The 24,831-nt window shown below is 40.7% G+C and overlaps 1 protein-coding gene across 1 annotated transcript in view; it reads left to right on the forward strand.

Moving 5' to 3' along the window:
* PHF2 (PHD finger protein 2) overlaps positions 1-24,831 on the forward strand; it is a 146,651-nt gene that overhangs the window by 92,366 nt on the left and 29,454 nt on the right. Inside the window, exons 5-14 of the mRNA XM_024199491.3 lie at positions 4,639-4,780; positions 7,971-8,157; positions 8,788-8,950; positions 12,802-12,889; positions 14,060-14,166; positions 15,783-15,874; positions 19,347-19,436; positions 21,161-21,514; positions 22,029-22,148; positions 24,147-24,265. Coding sequence (XP_024055259.1) covers positions 4,639-4,780; positions 7,971-8,157; positions 8,788-8,950; positions 12,802-12,889; positions 14,060-14,166; positions 15,783-15,874; positions 19,347-19,436; positions 21,161-21,514; positions 22,029-22,148; positions 24,147-24,265 — 1,462 coding nt within the window. The remainder of the gene's footprint in view (positions 1-4,638; positions 4,781-7,970; positions 8,158-8,787; positions 8,951-12,801; positions 12,890-14,059; positions 14,167-15,782; positions 15,875-19,346; positions 19,437-21,160; positions 21,515-22,028; positions 22,149-24,146; positions 24,266-24,831) is intronic.

Genomic DNA, 24,831 nt, shown 5'->3' on the forward strand with positions numbered 1-24,831 from the left:
TTGTTTGCTGCTGCTTTCAGTCATGCCATTTCAGCCTCACCCTGTCAAGGGCAGAGCTGCACAGCCAGGTGGGAGAGTGCTCACACAGCTGCTCACTTCCCAGGATCAGAGGTACTCCTTCCTGAATGCTCAGCCAGCCCTGATGCCCAGATCAAAGGGTGACTGGTCCGTGGCTGCTCCTTCTCCCCTCTTCTCTCTGCCCCCATTGTACATAATCAGCACCGTTGCATCTGTGTAAAACTGGAGTAAACCAGCAGGGAATCAGGCCTCTTTGGTTTTTGTTACTTATTTAAATGAAGCTCCTGACAAATGCTTGGGGGAAGAACTCTTTGAGTGATTCCCCCCTCCCTCCCTACTCATCGTCTGCTTCTCTGAGGGAAGGTGAGATTTGATGGGCCAGATCCTCAGCAGGAGTAAATCAGTGGATTAGGCCCATAATATCACTGGCATTTGTCAAAAAAAGCAAATGGGGGGGGGGGAAATGATGATAAAATAATTTCAGGCCTTCTTAAACGTCATCAGGAAGGAAAAAGGGGATAAACACAGGTCTTCTTTAAAAATCAAGATCTCATCTGACCTGCCTAGACATGCTGGCCCTGATGTTTGGGTCTGGCTGAGCTGGGTTTGGTGCATGACCCTGTGGGGAGGGGCAATGGTGTCTGTGTGCCACCTTTGTACTCCTCAGATTTCCAGGGCCGTGGGATCCAGTTTGGCCTTTTTGCATAAGCTATAGCAACCGCCAAAGGCTTCTCTGTCTTCCTGCAACCTATAGTGGCCCAAATGGCTGTTGCAGTATCTGGGGATTGCTGGAATGCAGCAAGCCTTGGTCATGCCCCCCTCAACTCACTGGCACACCCCTTGCCCCTAGGGATCCCCGAGTTGCACAATTAGGCCAACTTTAAGGCTGCTTTGTGCTACTGGAGTAGTGAAAAGGATGCTCAGTAGGGTCAAGGTTCTGTCCTTAAGGGCCTGATTCTACATTGCTTTACCCCTTGTGCAGACATTCATACCTGTACAAAGTGGGTGTGAAATACTTCCATTGGGATCAGGTAGCATTTTACAACCACTTTGTGCAGGCAAAGTGACCTCACAAGGTGTGAGGAGGCTGGCCCTAGAGATTCTTTGGCACTTTCTATAAAATGATGGTAAGAGTTTGCTCAGTGAATTTCTCTTCCCACTGTAGTGCAGTTCTGTGTGCTGGTTGGCTGCCACCCTCCGTCCAGAATCGGTTGCATTTAAGTGGTGTGCTAGTTTGCAATACATTTTGTCTTAAAATTAGAACTGCGCTAAATGTAAAATGTTGTTGTCATCCCTCATACTGCAAGGCTCCCAAACTTCATTACACAGTGGTAGCTTTTAATTACTAGTTAAACCACAATTGTTTCCTGGGCAAATCCTGTGTTAGAGAGAGTGAGAGCAAGGCTTTTCTTTTCTGTTGCACTGCAGAGCACTCTGTTCCAAGAAGCAGTCGTCATGATATTGAGAAATTGGTTCTCCAAACCATGTCCTAACTAGGGCTTTCAATTAATCGCAGTTAACTCATGCGATTAACTCAAAACAAATTAACTCGATTAAAAAAATTAATTGCAATTAATTGCAGTTTTAATTGCATTGTTAAAAATATTTTTGGATGTTTTTCTACATTTTCAAATATGGTGATTTCAGTTACAATGCAGAATACAAAGTGTAGAGTGCTCACTTTATATTATTATTTTTGATTACAAATATTTGCACTGTAAAAAAATAAAAAAGAAATAGTATTTTTCAATTCACCTCATACAAGTACTGTAGTGCAGTCTCTATCGTGAAAGTGCAACTTACAAATGTAGAATTATTTTTTTTACATAACTGGACTCAAAAACAAAATAATGTAAAACTTTAGAGCCTATAAGTCCACTCAGTCCTACTTCTTGTTCAGCCAATCGCCAAGACAAACAAGTTTGTTTACATTTCCGGGAGATAATGCTGCCCGCTTCTTATTTACAATGTCATCTGAAAGTGAGAACAGAAGTTCGCATGGCACTGTTGTAGCCGGTGTTCAAGGTATTTACGTACCAGATATGTTAAACATTTGTATGCCCCTTCATGCTTTGACTTGTAGATTGTACTATCTTTTGTTTTCTTTTTTACAGTGCAAATATTTGTAATAAAAATAATAACATAATGTGAGCAGTGTACACTTTGTAGTCTGTGTTGTAATTGAAATCAATATACTTGAAAATGTAGAAAAACACCCACAATATTTATAATTAATTTAAATATTCCATTACTGTTTAACAGTGTGATTAAAATGGCGATTAATTTTTTTAATCATTTGACAGCCCTAGTCCTAGCTGACTACTACCATCTCACCATGTATCAGACATACAGCTAGACTGAGGTCCTCTGCCCGTACGAGGCATTCCAGCTTGCTCAGTTTAGCTTTATAGCAGTCAGTATTGTTAGGCTTTTTGTGGTTTCTATTGCTTTTGATCATTTGCATTAATTTGGTGATATTCTCCTGCTGTATCACTTTCCCGCTCATCTGGTTGACTTCCTCAAGTTCTCTCCAGACTCCAGCCTGTTCAGACCTCTTCAGCACCCACCTCAGAGTGATCACGTGGAGCCGTTCTGAAGGAGCTCTGTAACCACTGCAAAATTTGTTCTCCTTGCCTTCAAGGCCCTCATTCCTCCATCTACCTCCAGACTCTTGTCTGCCCTTCCACCTCACCCAGTCCCTCTGCTACCCCACTTGCTTCCTTTCCCTCCTCTCCTCTGCCATGACTCTGCACCTCCATCCCGCCTTATCAATACTGCAAAATCTGCCCCTTCTCCACTATAATCAATTAGCTGCCAACTAGTGTATTAACATGTACTGTTATCAGCCTTTGGTGTTTCTCCATGTCTGCTGTCCCTCCACAGCCTCACACCTTCTTCCCGTAACATGTCCATAGTTGTAATGGTTGTGTTCAGTGAGATAGTTGCACGAACAACAGTGTATTAAAATAGCCTTTAGTTTACCGTAATTTCCATCCTCTCTAGTCTACTGGAAGCACATTTTTACTTGTCCATCTGCTGTCCTTAGCAGATTTTATTGTTTGACCTGAGTGCTCCTTAGCATCTGCTGGCTTTCTCCCAGCCTCTAGCTAAAACAATCCACCCTCCCTACATACAAAAAGCTCTCTAATAAAAAGTCAGAGTAGAGGAACACAGGCTATTTAATGTGCAAGCTGGAACTGGTTTCTATAGAGAATGGGACAAAACAAATTTCTGGTGTAACATTAGTGTAATTTGGCTTTGATGGGGTTATACCAAGGATGAATTTAGCCCATTGTTTCTAAGGTTTTCCATAGGCCATAGAAGAGTCTATTTAAGAAGCAGCAGAGGAGAAAGTAATTTGTGAAAACTAAAGAGCCAGACAAGTTGTTATTGTGCTGGCATTATGCACTAAAAGCCGTGTTGTGACTAAAGAACTGATTTATTCTATATCTGCCCAAATGTGAAAGCTATAAACAGGGATATTGGGAGAGAAAATTAAGGCTACACATTTAAACTCCACTGAAATATAGAACAGTAGGGTCGCTTTTCAGGACAGCAAAATAGAGAAAATGGTAACTTGTTGACTTAAAAATGGGCACTCATTAAGGATTGTTAGAGCCTGGGCCTGACTCTTCCTGCACTTACACCATTTTTACCCTGTTGTAGCTCCACCCAGGGCCAGCTCCAGGCACCAGCTTAACAAGCAGGTGCTTGGGGCGGCCAAGGGAGAGGGGCGGCACCTGCGGCAATTCGGGGGCGGCAGGTCCCTTACTCCCTCTAGGAGCGAAGGACCTGCCGCTGAACTGCCGCCGCCGATCGTGGCTTTTTTTTTTTTTTTTGCTTGGGGCGGCAGAAATGCTGGAGCCGGCCCTGGCTCCACCAGCTTCCATCGAATTACTCTTGGTTAGCGTTATCACTGGAGTTCTGAATCAGGTCCAATTTCTTTTAGATGAAATGCAGAATGGAAGTTCTGGTGACTTGTTTTCTGTGTGTGGGAAAAGATGAATTTTTTGGTAGTTTTAACAAAATAAACTAGAGAAAGTAAGCCTCTTTTAGGTGCACCTGTTATTCCAAATGACTGTACTTTAGAAATGGGAACAATGTTAGATGGCCGATCTTTGTTGATAGCTAACATTTATTTCAGTTTGCCAAATTGAAAATTTATTAGAAAAATAATGGGAATAAGAAACAATTGGAAAATCAGTTGTGCTGTATAATATCCCTACTGTCCTTGTAATATACGGTACGATAGGAAAATGTAAATGTTAGTTAATCACATAGGGTTAGTTTTGCAGAGCTATTTCATTGTGGATTTCCATATGATTTTGATTATGCTACTGTGGAAATTCCACAATGAAATAAGTAGAGAGATTAAAACTAACCTAACACTAATCTTTTTCAGATAAAATCTTTTAAAATGAAAAGCTCAGAGGAGATAAGTACAAAAGTTATTGTTAATATAATCTTAAGATTACACTGGTAAACATGAAACAGTTGGGAAATGCAGAAGTTAAGGTGCTTCTAGAAACTTTAACTCACCCACTCATTGTACATAATGGGTCCAATCCTGCATTCCTAGTGATCTAAAACTCCCATTTTCTCTTGGCATTAATTTCTTAGGACCAGAAAGAAGTGTTGATGTCACTGATGTCACCAAACAGAAAGACTGTAAGATGAAGCTGAAGGAGTTTGTTGATTACTACTACAGTACCAACAGGAAAAGAGTTCTCAATGTAACTAACTTGGAATTTTCAGATACAAGGTAAGAGGAAATAATTGACTAGCCCATTCCATGGACCCTGGAACCACGCCCCCTGTAGAGTATGGTGTCCTAAAAGCTCCATGAGATTTGAGTCCCTTCTGGCCTCTCCCGCAGGTTTCTCTGCAGGAGGAGGTGCTGTGGCCTCAACATACTGATTTCACAGTGGATCTGATTCTCCACCGCCTTGCCCCTTGTGTGGTCAGTTAGGGCGTGTCTACATGGGAAAGTTTTACCAGTTATACCAATGAGATATAGTTATGCTGCAATAACTCCCCATGTGGACATCTTCTAGTATACTAGTGGCTTTTTTCAGTGTTGCTTAAACTCCTTCCCAAGTGATGTAAGCTAAACTGAAAGTGACCTGGGGAGTTATACTGGTGTAATGATAGCTTAAATTCACACCTTCAGTTATACCAAATTTTTTTCCCATGTAGACAAAGCCTTAGACCATAACATGCTACCGATAAAAACAGGCGCATCACACAGCCACTTTGCACATGGCTACACTAGGCATGAGGCAGTGGACCGTCATTATTGATGCATGTCTGACATCACATTGGATACTTATATGAAACAAGTCAAATATTGGCAGGAGGACAAAAAAAGAGATAAGGCAAAGGCACAATGAAACTGTAGAGAGATGTGTAGATTAACCAAGTCCTCCACATGAACTTCTCAAGGGATGAAGGGGTGGGGGAGGTCTCGTTTTCCAAGCTTGTTTCTGACACGATAGGGATCTTCTGTGATGTAAAAACTGTAATTAGAGAAAAGTTACAAATGTAAGATCTCTCCTGGACAAGGCTCTATTTTTGCATGGAGTACAGCACCAAGCACATTATCAGTGTAAAATTAATAAACAACATTAGTGATAATGCATCCCAACCTATCAGCCATGTGGATCGTCACAGGCAATTCTTCACTTCAAAACAAGAGAGAGCAAATAAAGATCTTGTACTATTGATAAAGCGTTGAGCTGAAGTCTTTTTGCCTCTTGAATTGAGCTTACCACAGTACTGAACCTTGCAGGAGCAAAATGCACTTTCAGGCTTTTTTTTTTTTTAAATTAACAAAGCCGGAAGAAAAAGGGGCAAATGGTCTTTGGAAATCTGCTGTAAAATAAAATTATCCATAGCACCTGAGAGTCAGTGGAACTTGGACTCCTTAGTCACGTTGGCACTTCTGAAAATTTTACCCTCAGTCTGTTTTCCTTTATTATATTTTTGTGAGTGTCTCCAAGAGCACAGTACTAAAATGTTGATGTTTGATAGATGTTTGGTAAAGCCATCCTAGGCACCTGTAGACATTGGACCAGATTCTGATTTCAGTACACTGGTACAAATTCAGCGCAACTCCAAATGGATTAAACAATATACATTGGAGTTATTCTGGTTTAATTTAGTTCAGAGTATAATGAGAACAGGGTTAAAGTGAATATAGTCTGGGGATTTTGTGGATGGTGTGAATGACTCTGCTTCAGTGTTTGCAGGTAATCTGTTACCTCTTTGACTCCAGGTCCATCCTGATGTTGACCTTATGTGACAGTGACACTGACTTGAGCACAGGTGTTTGTTAGTTGTCCCTGAATATGTGTTCCTGCTATAGCACTGATTTGAAGCTAGCTGCAAAATTTAGTGATTGAATGAATTTCAGTTTTATAAACCTCGGAGGTGGGGAATCTCCCATTCTGCACTGTGTTTCATGTTGTGTTTCAGGCTCTTAACAGTCCCCTCTATACCTGAAAGTACAAATTACTGGTTTTTTTGGTTTATACAACCATATTCAGGACTTGGAGTGAGATTATACCCCAGGAGTAGCTTCAGTGGGGGAGATGAATTTATGCTATCCTAAACCTTATACTCCTTCTGGGTAATCTAGACATGTATAAAGAAAATGTCACTGGGGAAAAGGACCCTTTATAAAGACCACATCACTACAGAGAAAATGATGCGCTCCAGCAGAAAAATAAACAGTTATGATTTTAGAAGAACATTCCATCTTGCTGAAAAGGAAAAAAAAAAACAATAATAATTAACACAGACTAGAAAAAGGCTGAAAGATAATTGCAAGTTCATTTCTTTTAATATCCAGAGCTTTCTCGCCTGTGCTCTCTTGTATTTATTGTTTTAGTGATTTAAGCTTGTTTCCACATAAAGAATCTAAAGTAATTTCAGAGTTCAATAATTTTCAATAGGGATTTTACAGCTTTCCACTTTTAAGAGACAACAATGATGGGAGGTCTTTTATTCTCAAGATTGCTGGAGCCATCACTCATATGCTGCTGATTTAGACATCAACTACCAAATATTTTATTTCTTAACAAAGACAGTGACATTTTAATTGAATCTCAAACTCCATCTTTCCCTGCCATTTTAACTGGAACTATGTTACAGGCTCTGACGATGAACATAAATGATACATGCCTGGCAAACGGGAGCATATAATTTTAGATTGATGTTCAGATGCTCTCATTTAAGTGACATTTTAAAGTGCCGTGTGTTGGAAAAACAAATATTTCTTCTAAGTATTGACCTGGTTTAAGTAAAAGGTTAATTTAGTTCCAGCATTACATAGTCACTTTTTCAGTTCTTCATGTCAACTTGTGATTGAATATGCTTGGATGATCTCCCTGAATAACACTTTCTCCTCATTTGAAGTTTTTGAGACATCACTGAGACCAGAACTGGCTCAAGCCCTCATTAATTGTATTAAGAATGGCCAGCTTACTTTGCCAAGAAAAGGAGTGATTTCTCAGCCCACCAGGACTCCTCCAATCCGTGAGATCAAAAAGTAACACATCCACTGTATGCCACCATACGATCACTAAACCTAAACATCACAATATTGACACTGTAAACCAGGAGCTAATTAAACAACATTAATAATGCCAACAGCACAAGTTCACAGACCAGTAAAGGATCAGCATGTTTCATGAAGAGATTTAAACCTCACCAACTTCTGCTTGTGAACATTTTTCAGCTTATTGTAAAAGTATAGTTTCCTTATGCCTGAAATATTCCAGATCAGGTTCTGATCTTAATTACTTTGCTCTAAATTCAGAATAACTCCATTGATAGGTATGGAGTTACTCCAGATTCAGATTGATGTAACAGATCAGAATCCGGCCCTTCTTTTCTGTACATGATGGTTATTTTGATCATTATTAAAAAGGTTTTTTATCCCCTCTGTTAAGAATGTCCAGTTTTGTAGAACCACCAGACATTGTTAAAAAGCTGTCTTGGGTGGAGAATTATTGGCCCGATGATGCTCTGCTGGGAAAACCAAAAGTGACCAAGTACTGCCTGATATGCGTGAAGGACAGCTACACAGATTTTCACATAGACTCTGGAGGGGCATCGGCTTGGTACCACGTGCTGAAAGTAAGGAGTTACATTTTACTTCCTATTTAATAACCAGTTCAATTCTTAGACCATCATCAAACACTTCTGAGCTCTTTGGCTAAGATAAAGTTTAACAGTAATAAAAATATAGGGCCAGGTCCTCAACTGATGTAAATCAGTGTAGCGCCATTAGTCGGTGCTGGGCCAGTTTACACCAAGGATATGGCCCATAATGTATAAATTGTCTAAATTTTCTCTTTCAGAGAACTCTAATTTAAGGATTAATTAGTTAATGTTTGTGCAGTACTTTCTAAATTTAAATCTTTTTATAAATGCTAAATATTATTAGTATTATTATATTCTGCTGTTACTCTGATACAGTAGGTCTTTTCCATCTGTCACTAATACGATCCCAAAGTCTGAGCAATTATCTACTAGTAATGAACTTTGTAAAGGTTTATATATAAACACATGATCCTTTTTAAAAAAACTTCTTAGACTGTATGTGATCCCATTTTCTGTCGTGTTTCTATACCAGGATTCTATCCAAAATCGTCTAGCAAATCTTATTTAAATAGTGTTAAAATATGCGGTCCAACAGCCACTCTGTTGCAGTTTCATTTGGTTTGGATGTTTGTTGCTAACTGCATTTTTTTTTTTTCAATTCAGGGAGAAAAGATATTTTATCTCATCAAACCGGCCTCTGCAAACATTTCCCTGTATGAACGCTGGCAGTCAGCAGCAAATCACAGTGAGATGTTTTTTGCAGACCAAGTGGATAAATGTTATAAATGCACAGTTAAGCAAGGACAAACGCTCTTTATCCCATCAGGTGAGTAGGTTGCTAAAGGTGATCTGTGTAGAGTATTCCCTGGAATATTAAAAACAAGTGCTGCTTTGTGCGTGCAAGCTTTGCCTAATTATAAATTATTCTCTTCTCTGGGGAAAAATGGTATTTCATGTAGTTACTCAATTGACCTCATCAGATGAAGCACAGATTCTGTGTGCCTTGCTTTATTGTCATTTACATGGTGCATGCTGTACAGCAGATATTATTGTAATTTAAACCAGAGATCCTTATTACTTGTCTGTCATTTCAATGATGTGCAGCGAATATTCTGCTCTAACTGAGCTCCATGTTCCTCTCTGTTTTCCATGCCAAAAGGATGGGGAGAGAGGAAGAATTAACAGAGGCTCCAGTGCAGGAAATCTGTCTATTTTAGGTATTTGTTTAGCCCCCTTTACCATAGGGTCTGAGCACCTCATGATCTATAGAGTATTTATCCTCACAACACCCCTGTGAGGTAGAAAAGTATTTTCCCAATAAGGGGTTGAGACATAGCAGCTACACAACTCTCCCAGGGTCACACACAGAGTTTGTGGCAGGGCTGGGAATTGAACCTGGGTCTCCTAAATCTATTGCTAGCACGCTACCCCCCGGACCATCTGGGAAAACACACTCATGCAAGGTAACACTTATGCATGCTTTTCTGAATCAGGAGTGAAGGTAGAGAAGCAGAACTTCCATGGGGCATGCAGTCCCCCCTGTGAAATTTGCAAAATTTTGACCAGTTCTATAGTGTTGACTTCCCTAGTGCTGTGGAGGTGCAAAGGAAAGCAGACTCTGGCCAGAGAATATTGTACTGTACCAATATTTAAAAGGAGTAAACTCCCGGGAGAGAGAGAGAGAGGAATTATTTAGGATGATCTAGGAGTAATTGGATTGAGTTAAGCAAAGGAGTGTTTTGTCTGAACATCAGGAACATTTTTCTAAGGGTGAAATCTATTACTCTGTTGAAAAGCCTCCCAAAGGCAGTGATGGAAGACATTTAAAACGGGACTGGACAAAGCATTAGAAAATATACCACAGGGGACAACCCTGCACTGTTACGGGGATGGACTAAGCGATCTATTAAGTTTCTTCCATCACTAATTTGGACAGTTCTGTGAAACAGAAATATTCAGATTGAAAAGAGATATTTAGAGGCCTTAATTTCATTAATAAGAATTTCTATAAAACTACCTAGCAGCTCTGAAGAAATCTCTTTTTAATATAATATATATGATGTTAATATTTGTATTACACATCCTAAAATGAGTTGCATTGCATTCTGTCATGAATTAAGACACCAGAAATGATTCAAGAGAATATTAATAGATTCAGAGAGTTTATGAAGGCCAGAAGGGAACATCAGATCATCCAGTCTAACCTCCTGTATAGCACAGGCCGTTACATTTCCCCCAGTCACCTCTGTTTTGAGCCCAGTCACGTGTTTGGCTAAAGTACAGTATGTCTTCTAGAAAGGCATCAAGTCTTGACGTGAAGATATAAAAAAATGCAAAATCCCTCCCTTCCCTTTGTAGAATGTTCCAGTGGATGATGACCCTCACCAGGGCCGGCTCCAGGCACCAGTCCACCAAGCTTGTGCTTGGGGCGGCACCTGGAGGGGGGCGGCGGGGCGCTCCTGCCGCCGGGGAGAGCGGGGCCACGGCCGGGCTCTCCGCCCTCCCCCCGGCGCTCTGGCCGCCCTCCCCCCCGGCGCCCTCCCCCCGGCTGCCGGGGGGAGAGCGGAGCCCCCGCCGGGGCTCGCCGCCCTCCCCCCGGGGCTCCGGCCGCCCCCCCCCCCCAGACGGGCGGGGGGCGGCCGGAGGCTTTTTTGCCTGGGGCGGCAAAAAAGCCAGAGCCGGCCCTGACCCTCACTATTAAAAATTGGTGCCTTATTTCTAATTTGAATTGGTCTGACTTCAGTGTCCAGCCATTAGTTTTTGTTCTGCCTTTCTCCACAAGAGTAAAGAACCCTTTAGTACCTTGTGTTTTCTCCCTGTGAAAGTACTTAGTTATATACTGTAATCAAGTCATCTGTCCATCTTCTTTTTGAGAAGCTAAACAGATTGCACTCTGGAAGTCCTTCACTGTAAGGCCCTTTCTCCGGCCCACAAATGATTTTTGTGGTTCTTTTCTGCACCATCTCCAGTTGTTCAACGTCCTTTGTAATGTGGACACTGAACTGTACTCAGTATTCCAATATTCTCAGTACTCCGTATTCTCACCAACACCGTCTACAGAGGTAAAATTGCCTCTGTACTCCTCCTCGCTACTCTCCTGTTTATACATCCAGGGTTTCCATAAGCCCTTGTTGCCACAGCATTGTACTTGGGAGCTCATCCTGAGTTGCTTGGCCACTGCGGTATGTCTGCGGAACCGAGTCTCAGAGCCTGAGTCAGCTGTCTCGGGGTTGCGGGTCTAAAAATTGCAGTGTAGACTTTAAGGCTTGTCCCCCCATTGGTGCTCCAGCCCTGAGGTGCTCCTGCCCTCGAGCACCCACGGAGTCGGCGCCTATGGCTGGAGCCCTGGTTCTGAGACCTTCTCTCCTCATGGGGTCTCAGAGGCCAAGTGCCAGCCTGAGCCTGAATATCTACACTGCAATGTTAAGCCCTGCGAGTCTGAGTCAGCCACCATTGCCCTTGGTCTCTTATTGCAGTGTAGACACACCCTTAGACTCCTAAGTCCTTTTCAGAGTCCTTATTTTCCTATGATACTGGGGAGCTAAGGGTCTGTGTCTCTGGCCATTGTTGTACTCCAGCCCATAGGCGGCCCATGTACTGAATGCTGCACTATACATTCAAACCCTAGCTGCAGATTGGGGATGGTAGATTTTGCTTTGTCAACCCCCATCTTTATAGAGATGCAGCCTGATGAGAGGTAGCATAGTCCAGTGGATGGGACACTGCATTGAGTTTCATGAGATCTGGATTATATTCATGGCTCTACCTCTGACCTGCTTGTGCCTCTTCCCTCCCCGTGCCTCAGTTCCCCTCCCCCCTTTAGACAGTCATCTCTTTGGGGCAGGGATTCTCTCTCTCGCTGTTTATACAGTGCCTAGCACAATGGGGCTCCTATTTGAGTTGGCATGTCTAGATGCTGCATAACACAAACAATTATTAATATTAATCCTGGTACTCATGCTTTACAGGCAGCATCCAGAGTGTCCCCATTTCTTTCTCTTTGTGTAGTCAGAATTAATTACACACTTGAATTTTGCTTTGACCGTAAAAAGTAGAAAGTAGGCGTTTTCCTGATGACCATATGTGAAACTGTCTGGCGGAGTAAACACAGAGCAGTTTACAGGATCCATTATGTAAGGGGGTTCAAGTGGGAGTAACTTTTTGTATGAAAATAAGTATTTGGAAAACACCTGTTCATAGCACCATGCTTGAAGCCCTTATCAGGAGTTGTCTACACTTGGGGTTTTTTACACTTGATGGTCTGAAAACAGGTACTGTTCTATTACTGCTGTTTCTCAGAGTAACAATAAAACAGTAGCTCTCTGAATGATCTGTGCAACATCTTCTCTCTCTCTCTCTCTCTCTCTCTGATCTTGCTGCAAGTGAATTAGCAAGACTCTCATGGGAGATGAAGGTTCTCAGCAGGTTACAGGATCAGGTCCTTATGTACAATGAAAGCAGTGGGTGCTAATTCAACCCTAATTTAAGCATGTGCAACTCTATTTCCTCCAACAGCGTAACCCTTGCTCACTAAAAGGGCTGAAATGGGTCTATGATCTGGATGGCCACACAGGAAGTAAGATACTACATAGACTGCAGCAGCATGCTAACAAGTTACCAATGATAACAGTTCCAGGGTTTTACTCAGTGTCTCCTTTATTTCTCTGTCTTTTACAGGTTGGATTTATGCAACTCTCACACCTGTAGACTGCCTAGCATTTGCGGGACATTTTCTACATAGCCTAAGTGTTGAAATGCAGATGAGGTACTTTGTCTATGTTTTCAGCTTTCCCTTATCAACTTTATCTATACTTTGATTTCAGATTGAGGTTCTGTATTTGGAATCATTTGTTGATTTGGGATCTGAAATTTTGGTTCAGACCTAATTTTAGTTGTAAGGAACTTAGATTTCCTTTACAGGTCAAAAAGACCATGAATTGAGCCATACTCTCGTCTAAGAATTAGCTTGAATATTTAATACTTATGTCCGTGTATGTTATGGGCCAAATTCGAAGCAATGCAAAAGTTAGACACTTCTGCCTTCTTAAACCGATTTACACTTAGACTCCTCAAGACATTATTTACCCTCAATCTAATTAAATGTAAGGGTTTCTAAGGGTACGTCTGCACTTTAATTGTGGGGTGTAATTGCAGCATGTGTAGACACATCCAGGGTAGCTCCAATCTGGCTCAGTAGTGTACTGGTAAAAAAAGAAGTGGGTGAACTAAGCTAAACTAAACTCCATGTTTCCCAAACAAGAAGTAAGTGGGTAAACTCTCTTTAGCCATATTTACCCTTGACTACGCTACCGATCTAGCTAATTCACATTCCAATAGCGACGAGGCTGTCGCATCATGGACTTCAACATGGGTTAGCTGCCCTAGTAATTACCCAGGGTTCCAAGTGGGCTTGTAATAGCCTGCTGTGAAGTCTGTGCTGCCATGGCTTCACTGCTCTCAGTTTATGAGCTAGCTAGGTATGTCTACACATGCTGTAGATACACTCCTCGGTTGCAGTGTAGACATACAGTACGTTGTTTTAATTTACGCACGAGGGCACCAGAAGAAAAGAGATATGTTTACATTACAGTGGGAGATGTACCTTACAACACACTGTGCACCCTTCTGAATATGGCCTTCTAGCTGCCCAGCTGGGGACCTTACCAAGTGTAAAGTAAAGGTCTGTTCTGAGGTCAGACAAATCATGCAATGAGACCATTTTCCATCCTTAATTTACTGTTTCTTTTTACTTGTATTATTTTAATGTTGTGTTTTAGGATTGATTCCAGCCTAGTTGATTAAAAAATACAAATCTGGGAAATAAATCCATAAGATGTTTGCATTCTAATGTGTCAATGAGCTATACTTTTCTTTTCACTTGTAATGTAGCTTGCAGTCCGTTACACTTAAAGTGCATTTTTGCTTTGTATCACAGAGCGTACGAAGTGGAAAGGCGGTTGAAAATTGTCAGCCTAACCCAGTTTCCAAACTTTGAAACGGCATGTTGGTATATGGGAAAGCATCTGCTGGAGACATTCAAAGGTAGAACACTGTTCCATGCACTCTGTTTTCTCAGCTGTAGTTATGTGAGGATAGAGTTACCATTATTTTCCATTGGTGTGCAAGCTAAAAGATGGACAGAGGCCAAAATCACCAGTTTTTGATCTAGCAGAATCAAGTCTTTGCGTTTTACCTAAGATATCAACAGAAGGTAAAGATAAATGTGCTTAGCTGGTGTGTAGGCTAAAAAGAACATATACAAATTTGGAAAGTACTTGTTGATTTTGGTCCTATCTGACCTACTAGTACAACCATTGTCAGGTCACCATCATATAATACAGTAATTTCCCCCCAAATCATTTAAAGGCATTATTACATTTTGTAGTGCAGAGAGGAGCTTATCTCTGTCTCTTATTTATGCTAAAGCCTCTAAGCAGTTTAGCAGAGTTGAAGACAAAGCTAAGGTCCCACCAGTTGTATCACAGGGCAACTACATTGTAAGGTAGTATCGCTTTTCTAGAGCGGCTGAGTGCCAGATTTGCAGTCATGCCCTATGATTTGTCTAAATTAGTGCCAAATTCTGCCGACCTTAGATTGAGTAGTGCCTCATTTCTCAAGTGCTCCACTGATTTTCATAGAGCTACTTATGCAACCAGGTACTAATTACCTGGTTGTAAGGGCAGCAGAATCCGGTCATTTGATAATGTCAATGTGACCTTCACAGAGCTGAATAGTAAAATTTTCTGGGAGCACAAGAGCTGCTGAACTGGATGGCTTCAAATTTAACAGACACATTATATACATAGATACCTCACACACACCACACACGTTTTATTTACTGTAATTATTTTGCTCTTCATCTTAATTTCTTGTCACAGCATGGTCTGGAGAGAGAGAAGCACACAGAGATTTTTTTAAATAAATAAAATAAATGGATATAATTTAAATAAGTAAGACCAAAGTTTCATCTTAATGTGGACTTCAAGGGGGTCTCCTTGTGACTTAGCTATGAACAAAACTATAATAAGCAGAATTATTTGGGGAACCTTATATCTCCAAAAGAACAGATAAATTGTTTGCATGATGAAAGCAGTGTGTTATGTTATAAGCATCTAATCTGTGGTAGCCCTCTTTAATGAAGTATTTTAGATACCAGTTTTTTTATTCAGAGTGACCAGAACTGTTGACAGTATCATTTAATGCTAGCAGAAATAAAAGAGAGCAGCAGACACACAAGGTAAGGGCCTGATTTAAAGTCTGCCAAAGTCAATGGGAGTCTGAGCACTAAGGTAAACCACAAACATTTGTGTCCTAAGACCAGGGTTTGTGGAGTGTCCAGACTAGCATGTACAAACTTGGTAGCTAATTTGAGCTAACTAGGAATCAACTCACTTCAGCTATAAACTCAAATGGAGACATAATGCACAGGAACAGAGCAGACTCGAGGCTGGTTGAGGAATGGATTATGGCACAGTAAATACATTCCCTATTACTATAGAAGTTATAGCCATGATTTGGTTTCAGTGAGTATATCCTACTGGCTCCAAACACCCCCTCGCCTCCCACCTCAGTGCACAGCTAGACATTTTTTAATAAAGAATTTTAAATAGAAAATTGGCCGCCATGATTGAATATTATTGAATATTTCCTTTGCTTAGGTTTGCACAAAGCTGGGCAGCAGCCTCCTTCTCATTTAGTCCAAGGGGCAAAAATTCTTAATGGTGCTTTCAGGTCGTGGACTAAAAAACAGGTAGGAACATGTCTTTCTTTTTAATATTCTGTTTCACTGGTTTGTGTTGTAGCAAGAACAAAGAAGAGGACAGAAGAACAAAAATAGCACCCATGTAGCAAAATCAGTAATCCTAGTTTCTTGGAGATAGGGGTTCAAATTATTAGTGGAGCAGCTGGTAGCCTGAGATACAAAAAAGTCAGGCATATAATTATGTGCAGAAAAGGGGAAGTTGTCCCTGCTTCTTGAAAACCAGAATGAATTGACAACAAGCTGTACGCCTTGGAGCTAGAGATGACTTCAAAAGATTTGAGACCTTCCAGGCCTGAATCGCCTCTCAAATACACCAGTTGTAGCTCAACTGACCTCTGTGAAGTTACTCTTGATTTACACCAATGTTAAGTGAGAGGACAGGAGCTTTAGTGAGGAGGCAGAATTCCTCTGTTTAATCACAAACCAGCAGCAATAGAAGCACTAGCACTGCAAGTTTCCTCAAATGGTATGGTCTGCTCATCCAGTGTAGCTCAGCCCTGATTGAGTGGAACCACTTGCAGAGGTACAAGGCTAGTTCAGTCTCCATGCCCATTCAGCCCTGGGCTTTTCTGATGAGTCTGCCAACTGTGCGTCAGTTGTGCTGATGGTGTTGCGATGAAGTCTGCTGAGCAGAAGTAAGACCACCAGTCATTGCTCATAGACCATCCAACAAATGTCAAATGGAGATAACTTTCATAAACTACTGACCTGGTATATAGTTGAACTGTATATAGAGGAAAAAGGCATCATATTCCATCACCAGTCCTCTGACCCTTAGTTTCTAAGGGACACCCTTTTTAAAGCGGAGCCCCGTTATGAGTGATCCCAGTAATCACTGTTTTCTTCTTTTAATCGGTCTAATTCCTTTTGGTTTTGAATTTTATGCATTTTTTTCTTGAGGATAGTGTCAGAAATACATCGATGTAAACACTACTTGACATCTTTTCTTGGTTGGCGTAAATCAGAGCAGTTCCATTGAAGTCAATGGTGCTACTCTCATTTACATCAGCTAAACATCTGGCCTGATACTGACCTTCTTTTAGTGTAGGAGTTAAAGATATCTGCCACGCTGCAAACTTGTCAGGAGGAGAGTTTATGAATGAGTGGTGCCTACTGGCAATATAGAGACTTATATTAACAATATACTGAAGTTACAAATGTCTCTGAAGAGGCTACTACAATGATCCTGTCTGTCTGTGGAAGTCGTCTCAACTGTTGGGAACTTCAGGGGGCAGGGCACTCCTCTTCTGAGAGAGAGAAGGCTGTGCACAGGTTCTGGTGGTGCCCACAAGGACAAACATTTAGAGAGATGCAAACTGAAAAGGAGAAGGGAGCGGGTCAATCCAGAGATGTGGCATTTCTAGCTCCAGTCAGTTTTGGTTTTCTTCTGCTTTGGCTTCTTGCTCCTAACTAAGAAAAGCAACAGGAATTGTAATCAGGAATGCATATTGTCAGAGCAACTCCGCCTCACTTATATTGCTGCAACTCATTAAAGTTCAATTATGATTTCATGGGTCACACTTAATATTGTTTCCATCTATAAATAGTTTATAAAAGGTTAATGAATGATTAATTGATGTCACAAGCATGTCACAGCCATGAGTAGTATGTTGGTATAGGTGGTTATAAGTATATCAATAGATGTTATTAATGGTTTTAAGCCATGGTAATAAGCCACCCTTTGATCTGTTGGATTCTATAACAATTCATTAATTTATGAAGCTGTCATTTACTCATTGATTTATCCTTTATGAGCTATTTGGAACCTTAATATAAGGTGTGACCGTTTCATAATTGTTCCTACATAGAATTGATTTACTTGTTCCAAGATTAGCTGCTGAATTTCCAAGTACATCACAACATACCTGTAGGGTCACAATTAGGGGACCTGCAGCAAGGATTGACAGATGTAGGGTCAGATTTTCAGACACTGGGCTCTGTTTTAGCAGAGCGTGAGCAACGGAGGGCACAAGTTTGTACATAGAGTTTAGATCAATTAGGTGTCTGTGCCTTATTTGCATGCAATCAACCCACAGCAATGGAGGACTGGTTAATGCTGAGTTCAAACTTTGGTCCTTAGTAACTTTCTCATTTTTTACCATATAAGTATAAAATAAATCAATTGGAATATAAATATTGAACTTACATTTCAGCGTGAGACCTGAGCCTGGTTTTCACTTGCCAGTTTTGGAAAGGGTCCAGAGAAGAGCAACAAGAATGATTAAAGGTCTTGAGAACATGACCTATGAAGGAAGGCTGAAAGAATTGGGTTTGTTTAGTTTGGAAAAGAGAAGACTGAGAGGGGACATGATAGCAGTTTTTAGGTATTTAAAAGGGTGTCATAAGGAGGAGGGAGAAAACTTGTTCACCTTAGCCTCTAAGGATAGAACAAGAAGCAATGGGTTTAAACTGCAGCAGGGGAGGTCTAGGTTGGACATTAGGAAAAAGTTCCTAACTGTCAGGGTGGTTAAACACTGGAATAAATTGCCTAGGGAGGTTGTGGAATCTCCATCTCTGGAGATATTTAAGAGTAGGTTAGATAAGTGTCTATCAGGGATGGTCTAGACAGTATTTGGTCCTGCCATGTGGGCAGGGGACTGGACTCGATGACCTCTCGAGGTCCCTTCCAGTCCTAGAATCTACGAATCTATGCATCTATGAAGCCTGAGCCCCAGGCGGCGGGGCTGAAGCATGGAACTTAGCTTTGCGTGGCCCCCTGTGGTGCGTGGCCCTGGGAATTGCCCTGCTTGCCACCCCTGAATGTCAGCCCTGCACTTGCGATCCCTCTGAACCTGTACCGTGACCCTCCCAGGGCTGCAACCCCCAGGTTGAGAAACACTGATCTAGATGAGTTGTGTACCCCCTGGAAGACCTGCATATCCCCAGGGGTAGGTGTACCCCTGGTTGTGAAGCACTGGTCAACTTGGTAAGCAGATGTGAAATAGTAGGATAAAAAATGTGCAAACAAGTAATAATTTATAGTGGTCTGGTGCAGTTATTGACATCAGAGCTTGGGATGTTATAACATGGCATGCGAGTGCAAATTTCATTAGCTCCCAACCCACTCTGGCAGCAAGGGATTCACCTATTATCCTCAATTAAGATATTCTTCTGAGATGTTCTCTACCCTGTCTTCCGGGTGAAGCTGTAGGAAATGAACTTATCAAAAGAAGGCACAGAGGGAGGAAAGCAAGGAAGTGCTACAGCTGTAAAATCACACACACTGTCTGAAAAGAACTATTGATTTTATAAGTAGTTATCCATAGGGAGCAGAAATAACACACTGACAGGGTAAAAACATATTTGTCTCTTAGTTGAACGAAATCATCTAATGTTGTTTGTGTTACTTGATTTGAACAAATAGAAAAAATATAGATGGGTCAGTTGACAAGTCTTTTGATTGTGTGTGAGAATAATATTAAGGATGTGAAAACAGCACAGTGGCTGTGTTTTGTTTTAGGCTCTAGCCGACCATGAAGATGAACTTCCGGAACATTTTAAACCAGCACAACTTATCAAGGACCTTGCCAAAGAAATAAGATTAAGTGAGGTTTGTGTTCTTTCCATAATATTAACTACATCATGCATTTTTCGTAAACTGCAGCATAAAATGGAGGATTATTGAAATAAGTGAATCCCTTTCTCATTACATTCCTATCAGGGAAATTAATGGGAAATTTAGGAACAGTGATGTTGTTAAGGCATTCGATCGCCTGTGCTGATTGGCTGTTTGCTCCAAACCCCCTTTTACCCTGCCTCCCAGTCTCTTCCTCAGCCTCAATCCACATCTGCTCCTCCTTATTCTCCTCTTTCCTCCCCTTCCTCTTCGCATCTGCTCTGTCCTGTTCACCCCCCTCCCTTCACGTGCTCTTTAGCTAATCCCCACCTAACTCACTCCAGTCCCCCACAAAAAAATCATGGAGCTAATGTGATGTTTGCCACCATCCTATTGATCACTTTGCTCGTGTGTTACACCCCTTCCCATACCTTCATCTGCACTCTCTGTTAAGATTGTAAGCTCTTCGAGGCAGGGCCTGTCTACTGCTACTCTGTTTGTACAGTGCCTAGCTCGACGGCTCCCTAGCCACTACTGGAATAAACATGATTAATAATAACGTGGCACCTAAATCTCTAGGCCATATATAGTACGCCTCTTAACACACATGCTCACTACCCATTGATATTGATGGGAGTCCTACAGTGTATCTAGAGTAATAGATAGCCCCGTATATTTAATCACAGATGCACTATTATGCTCTGTCATGTTTTGAGACCGACATTTAGTTTTGCTCCACCTCTTTCCTACCCATGCCTTAAGTCACTGACATTGAAATCTATCTCTTCCTTTTATGCCTTTTTACCTAAAATCAGAATGGCAACTTAAGCAGAAAATAATTTCTTTTTAATTAGTCAGAAGCTGCTAATTTTAATTGTGCAGCTTTTTACTGCTTATTTTACCTGGGGGTGTGAAACATGGTTCTGCTGCATTTATCACATCTGAATTAATTTGAAATGTATTCTGTTACGTCTGATTTGCATTTTAAACACAAGACCATCTAATTTCACAAGTTTTTTTTTTCCATATTGGAATTCTCTGGATAAAAGAAAAGGAAAAATAAAACCCAGAGACCAAACTAAGGAAATATTGACTCTCTGCATCTTAAAGTGTAGTTAATTAATATTAGCTTCTTTAATCGAAACCAGCCTTTCTGCTTATGGAAGTATAGCTTATGTGACTGGTCTTGTTTGGAACAAGCATCCCTATACTTTAGAAAATCAAATGCAGCTTTACAAATAAGTCTGATAATTAGTATGTTTATCCAGAGTGGCTGCGGATCACCCCACCGGAGTCCTTAGTGTGGTGCATTTTTTTTAATGGCATCTTTGTGCTACCATTCCTGAGTCCCCTGAGTACCAGTCCAGCCTCTGGTGGAGATCGAAGCACCTGTAATCTGTGCTGGCTGTCAGCAGCTCCCAGGGATTGTTCTGGGATGTGGGGATCAGCTGGTTGTAAGGGAACCCCAGCCTCGTCCCTTTTACCTGGCCACACCCTCTGCAGTGGCAGCTGGGAGGGAACAGTGCAGGAGCATGCTGGAAAGCCATAGGCTCCCTGAGGATTCCCCTATGTTTCCTGTCCAGCCTGGACATGAGCATCCTTATCTTTATAAGAAGGTGTTGGGGTTTTATTTCCCACGAGGAAGGGGAGATGCTGCAGAATAACTAATGGTCTTGAAGTTGGAACTGAATGTGTTTCCATGTTCTGCCAAACTACAGAATGCTTTCAAAGTCAACAAAACAGAAGTGAGTGCCAATGTGAAAGTAGAAGAAATCTGTCCTGTGGAGAAGCAGGAAGTGCCGTCGCCTGTACCAGTGACTCCCCCTCCGCCACCCGTAGAAAAAATTCCGAAAAAAAAGACTCCAAAAGCTGTGAAAACCCCCAAACCCCCTAAACCGCCCAAGCCCCCCAAACCTCCCAAACCGCCCAAAACTCCAAAAGTCAAAGGAGAAGGGAAGAAGAAAGGAAAGAAGGTAAAGGAAAGCCCGCCACCCGCCATTCCAAATCTGGACCTGCTGGAGGCGCATACGAAAGAGGCTTTGACAAAAATTGAAACGCCAAAGAAGGGGAAGGTGCGTCACATTGTTCTAACTACTCTCAATGGTTTTTCAGTAGCATGAAGTAAGACTTACGTTCAGGTGTCTCATGCAGGAAAAATTAAAACACAGTGGTTCCATTGATGTAATGAGAGTTTTGCAATGGAACCAGGTTGCCACCCATTACACTTAATTGTTTAAATTTGGTTCTACAAGAAATAATATTAAGGCTTTTAAAAAGTAGTTTGTATGCAGTTTGTGAAACTTGCCTATGAAGCAACAGGTAGGAGATGAAAGCATTCTTTATAGTGACCGTGGCAAGGGAGAAACAAAACTAACTTTCTAATTTCTCTGAGCATTAATATTTGATTGAATCTACAGCTATTATGTCAAAAAGAATCAGTGTCAGTGTGATTTTTTTTTTTTGGTGTAAAATATTTCTGTCTTCCAGACGATTCAGATATATGTTTATAAAGGGAGAGATAATTAACTTGGGAAAATTGGAGCTCATCTCCTTCCTGCTTAGGAGTATGTGGTGATTTTTTTACAGGCTGCAAAGAATGTTTTAAGTGTTCCCAATAAGGAAGTTGTTAATAAGCAAAATGAGGTGGAGAAATTTGAAATTCGAGAGCACAATAAGAGCAAAACGGAAGCCAAATGGAAATACAAGGTAAAGTCTGTTGTTAACTTGTGCTGCCACACTGGAGTACAGTAGCACACAGCAATGGGAAACACTAGAAATTGGGGAAGAAGCAGTGTAACTTCTAGCGGAGTATAGTACAAACAGTGTGCAAATATAGGGCCTAATCCCAGACTTGCTCATTGGTTTCACAAAGTGTAACTCCATTGAGTGCTTTGGTGTTACTCTTGATTTACAGAGGTGTAAGCTCACAGAGAATCAGCCCCCCCCCAAATTATGGAAAGATATTAGAATAATTATGGAAAATTAAAGGAAGATTTTCAATCAGAAAATAATTGTAGACAGCGCTGAATAATCCTACCCCTACTCTGTAGTCATGATTCTGATCTGAATTACACCAGTTTAAATCTGCAGTAACTCCAGTGAAATCAGTAGACTCACAATGGTGTCAAACCAGAGTGAGAGAGATCCAAATCAGGCCCTATATATTTAAAAGTTTGCCTCATTGAGACAGGCTCCTGAGATACATAATGTAGGTTGAATTCACTCCTGGAGTGCAATAATCTTACTCCAGACCATTTCGGAGCAATACAAAGAATGTAATCCATAACCTTCATTCTGTAATAGCTGCAGTCTTAATTTCAGAGCATTCTACAGGTTTCTTATGAGAAAGGATTAATCATTCCTTAAAATGAAACAAAACTGTTGTTTGCTTACCCCCCATCCCTAACACACACACCCCTGCCAAAAATATATAAAAAAGAGAGAATAACTATATCTTCCTGTTATCAGCAAAGAAGCTACTCTCATTGAGCCAGATCTCAGATGATGACTGGTGGTGGTAATGTATTTTAATATACACTAGTTGAGGATAGTGCCCATACAGTTTAGAAGAGAGCAAGGGTTGTATTTAAAAAACAAAACAAAATTCGAACTGATTTCATGTTAAATCCAAAAATATAAAACACATAATGTAATAATTATTTCTTCTACTGTAGATTAAGGGGCAAATTCTGAAGCTTCTCTTCCAGAGGGAAAAGGAAGTATTATCGTATCCCATCCTTTTTAAAAAGGGTGCCTGTAACTGCTAAGTTGCTAGATACGTGACGTGAAAGCGCATTCTCTAAGTGAGCCGGTCTCGGAAAGAGACTTGCTGCTTGAGGGAGCCAAAATAAGGATTGTTCCCTGTTGCTTTTGACTCACTGGATCCAGGCAGATCCCAGTTTCCAAGTTTCTTCTATGTAACAAGTTCAAAATATTGACAATGGAGGGAGGTCTATCCTCCTTTTAAACTGTATTTGAAAACACTTTGTGGCAATATCATTCTGCCACAAAGACAGCTTCTGCCAGTGGGTAATCCCAAGGAACTGTTTGGATTAATAGAATTGGTACAATGAAATTAACTTGATTGTGATGTCTTTGATTCCTTAACATCCTCTACTGCTATTAGTCTGCAAAATATTAGTAAGGGGCAACAAGTACATACTTTGGATTTTTCACATGTCAAAGTGTGGTTAAAACCACTTCTCAAAAAATGAAACCAAGAAAATATTGTTGAAAATTTAAACATGTGCTTCTTTGCAAGATCATGGACCCAATGCTTAGTTTTGCCCTTAGTTGAGTGGGTATAGTTCTGATGGACTTCATTGGGAAGAGCACCTGGGTAAAGGTCTGATTCAGGAATGCACTTAAGCTCATGCTTAAGACCATCCCCATTTAGGATAACACTTAAGCACGTGCTCATCTTTAGGCATATGCTTAGCAACCATTGTCTTCAAAGGGATTTAAGCATCTGTTTAAAGTTAAATATGTGCTTAAGTGGTGTCCTCAACAGGGATGCTTTCCTGAATTGGGCCTAACTGAGGAGAAAACTAAACCATTTATCTATCTACATTTCTGTGTGTGAGCGTACGCATACACATTCTGTGTATCCTAATTATTTAGTAATAAATACCAGAATTTGCTTAGAAATCTAAAAATATTGGTAACATATTAACCTAATTTTGTTGCTGTTTTCATGATTTGCAGAACAGTAAACCAGATTCATTATTAAAAATGGAAGAGGAACACAAATTGGAAAAGACACCTTTATCAGGAAATAAGGACAATAAATTTACATTTTCTTTCTCTAACAAGAAACTGCTCGGGTAAGTAAAAATATGGCAATACACACTGAATTATAAAGGATAAATGTACTGTATCGATGGGGGGGGTTTAGACAGGGAGGTGACAAACTTGTCCTTATGTTCAAAAGTAAAAATTGTGCTTATGTTTTTATTATTTTTAAGTACCATAAGTAAATTCTATTTACAATATGCTTAAAATATTTTTTAGTTATGAAATCGGATCCCTAGTAGTGGTTTTACAGAGATAGTAGCAGTTCAGATTAATTTGTATGTGTATCGTTTTACATTGATTGTCTAGTTAAAATGTGTCAATTATAAATCACTATTACCGGTAGTTTATATCTTGGCTGTAAAAACTTGCCCTAGGCTAAAACACCAGTATTTTTTCATTAATGCTTTTTTTAATCCCACTTTTCTCAGTAGTAAAAGAAAAAATCCCCTATTTTCTGGCATGGTTCTAATATTTACCTGATTAAATGAGACCTGGATCACTGAGTAAATAATATACATGTTAAAAAAATACTGGAACTGGTAGTCAGTGCAGCATTTCACTGGAGCTATTCCGGCCTTCTGGGTGTGTATATGCT

This window comes from Terrapene carolina, unplaced genomic scaffold (assembly GCF_002925995.2).
Source record: "Terrapene carolina triunguis isolate 2854851 unplaced genomic scaffold, T_m_triunguis-2.0 Scaffold89, whole genome shotgun sequence".
In the NCBI taxonomy this organism is placed as follows: Eukaryota; Metazoa; Chordata; order Testudines; family Emydidae; genus Terrapene; species Terrapene triunguis.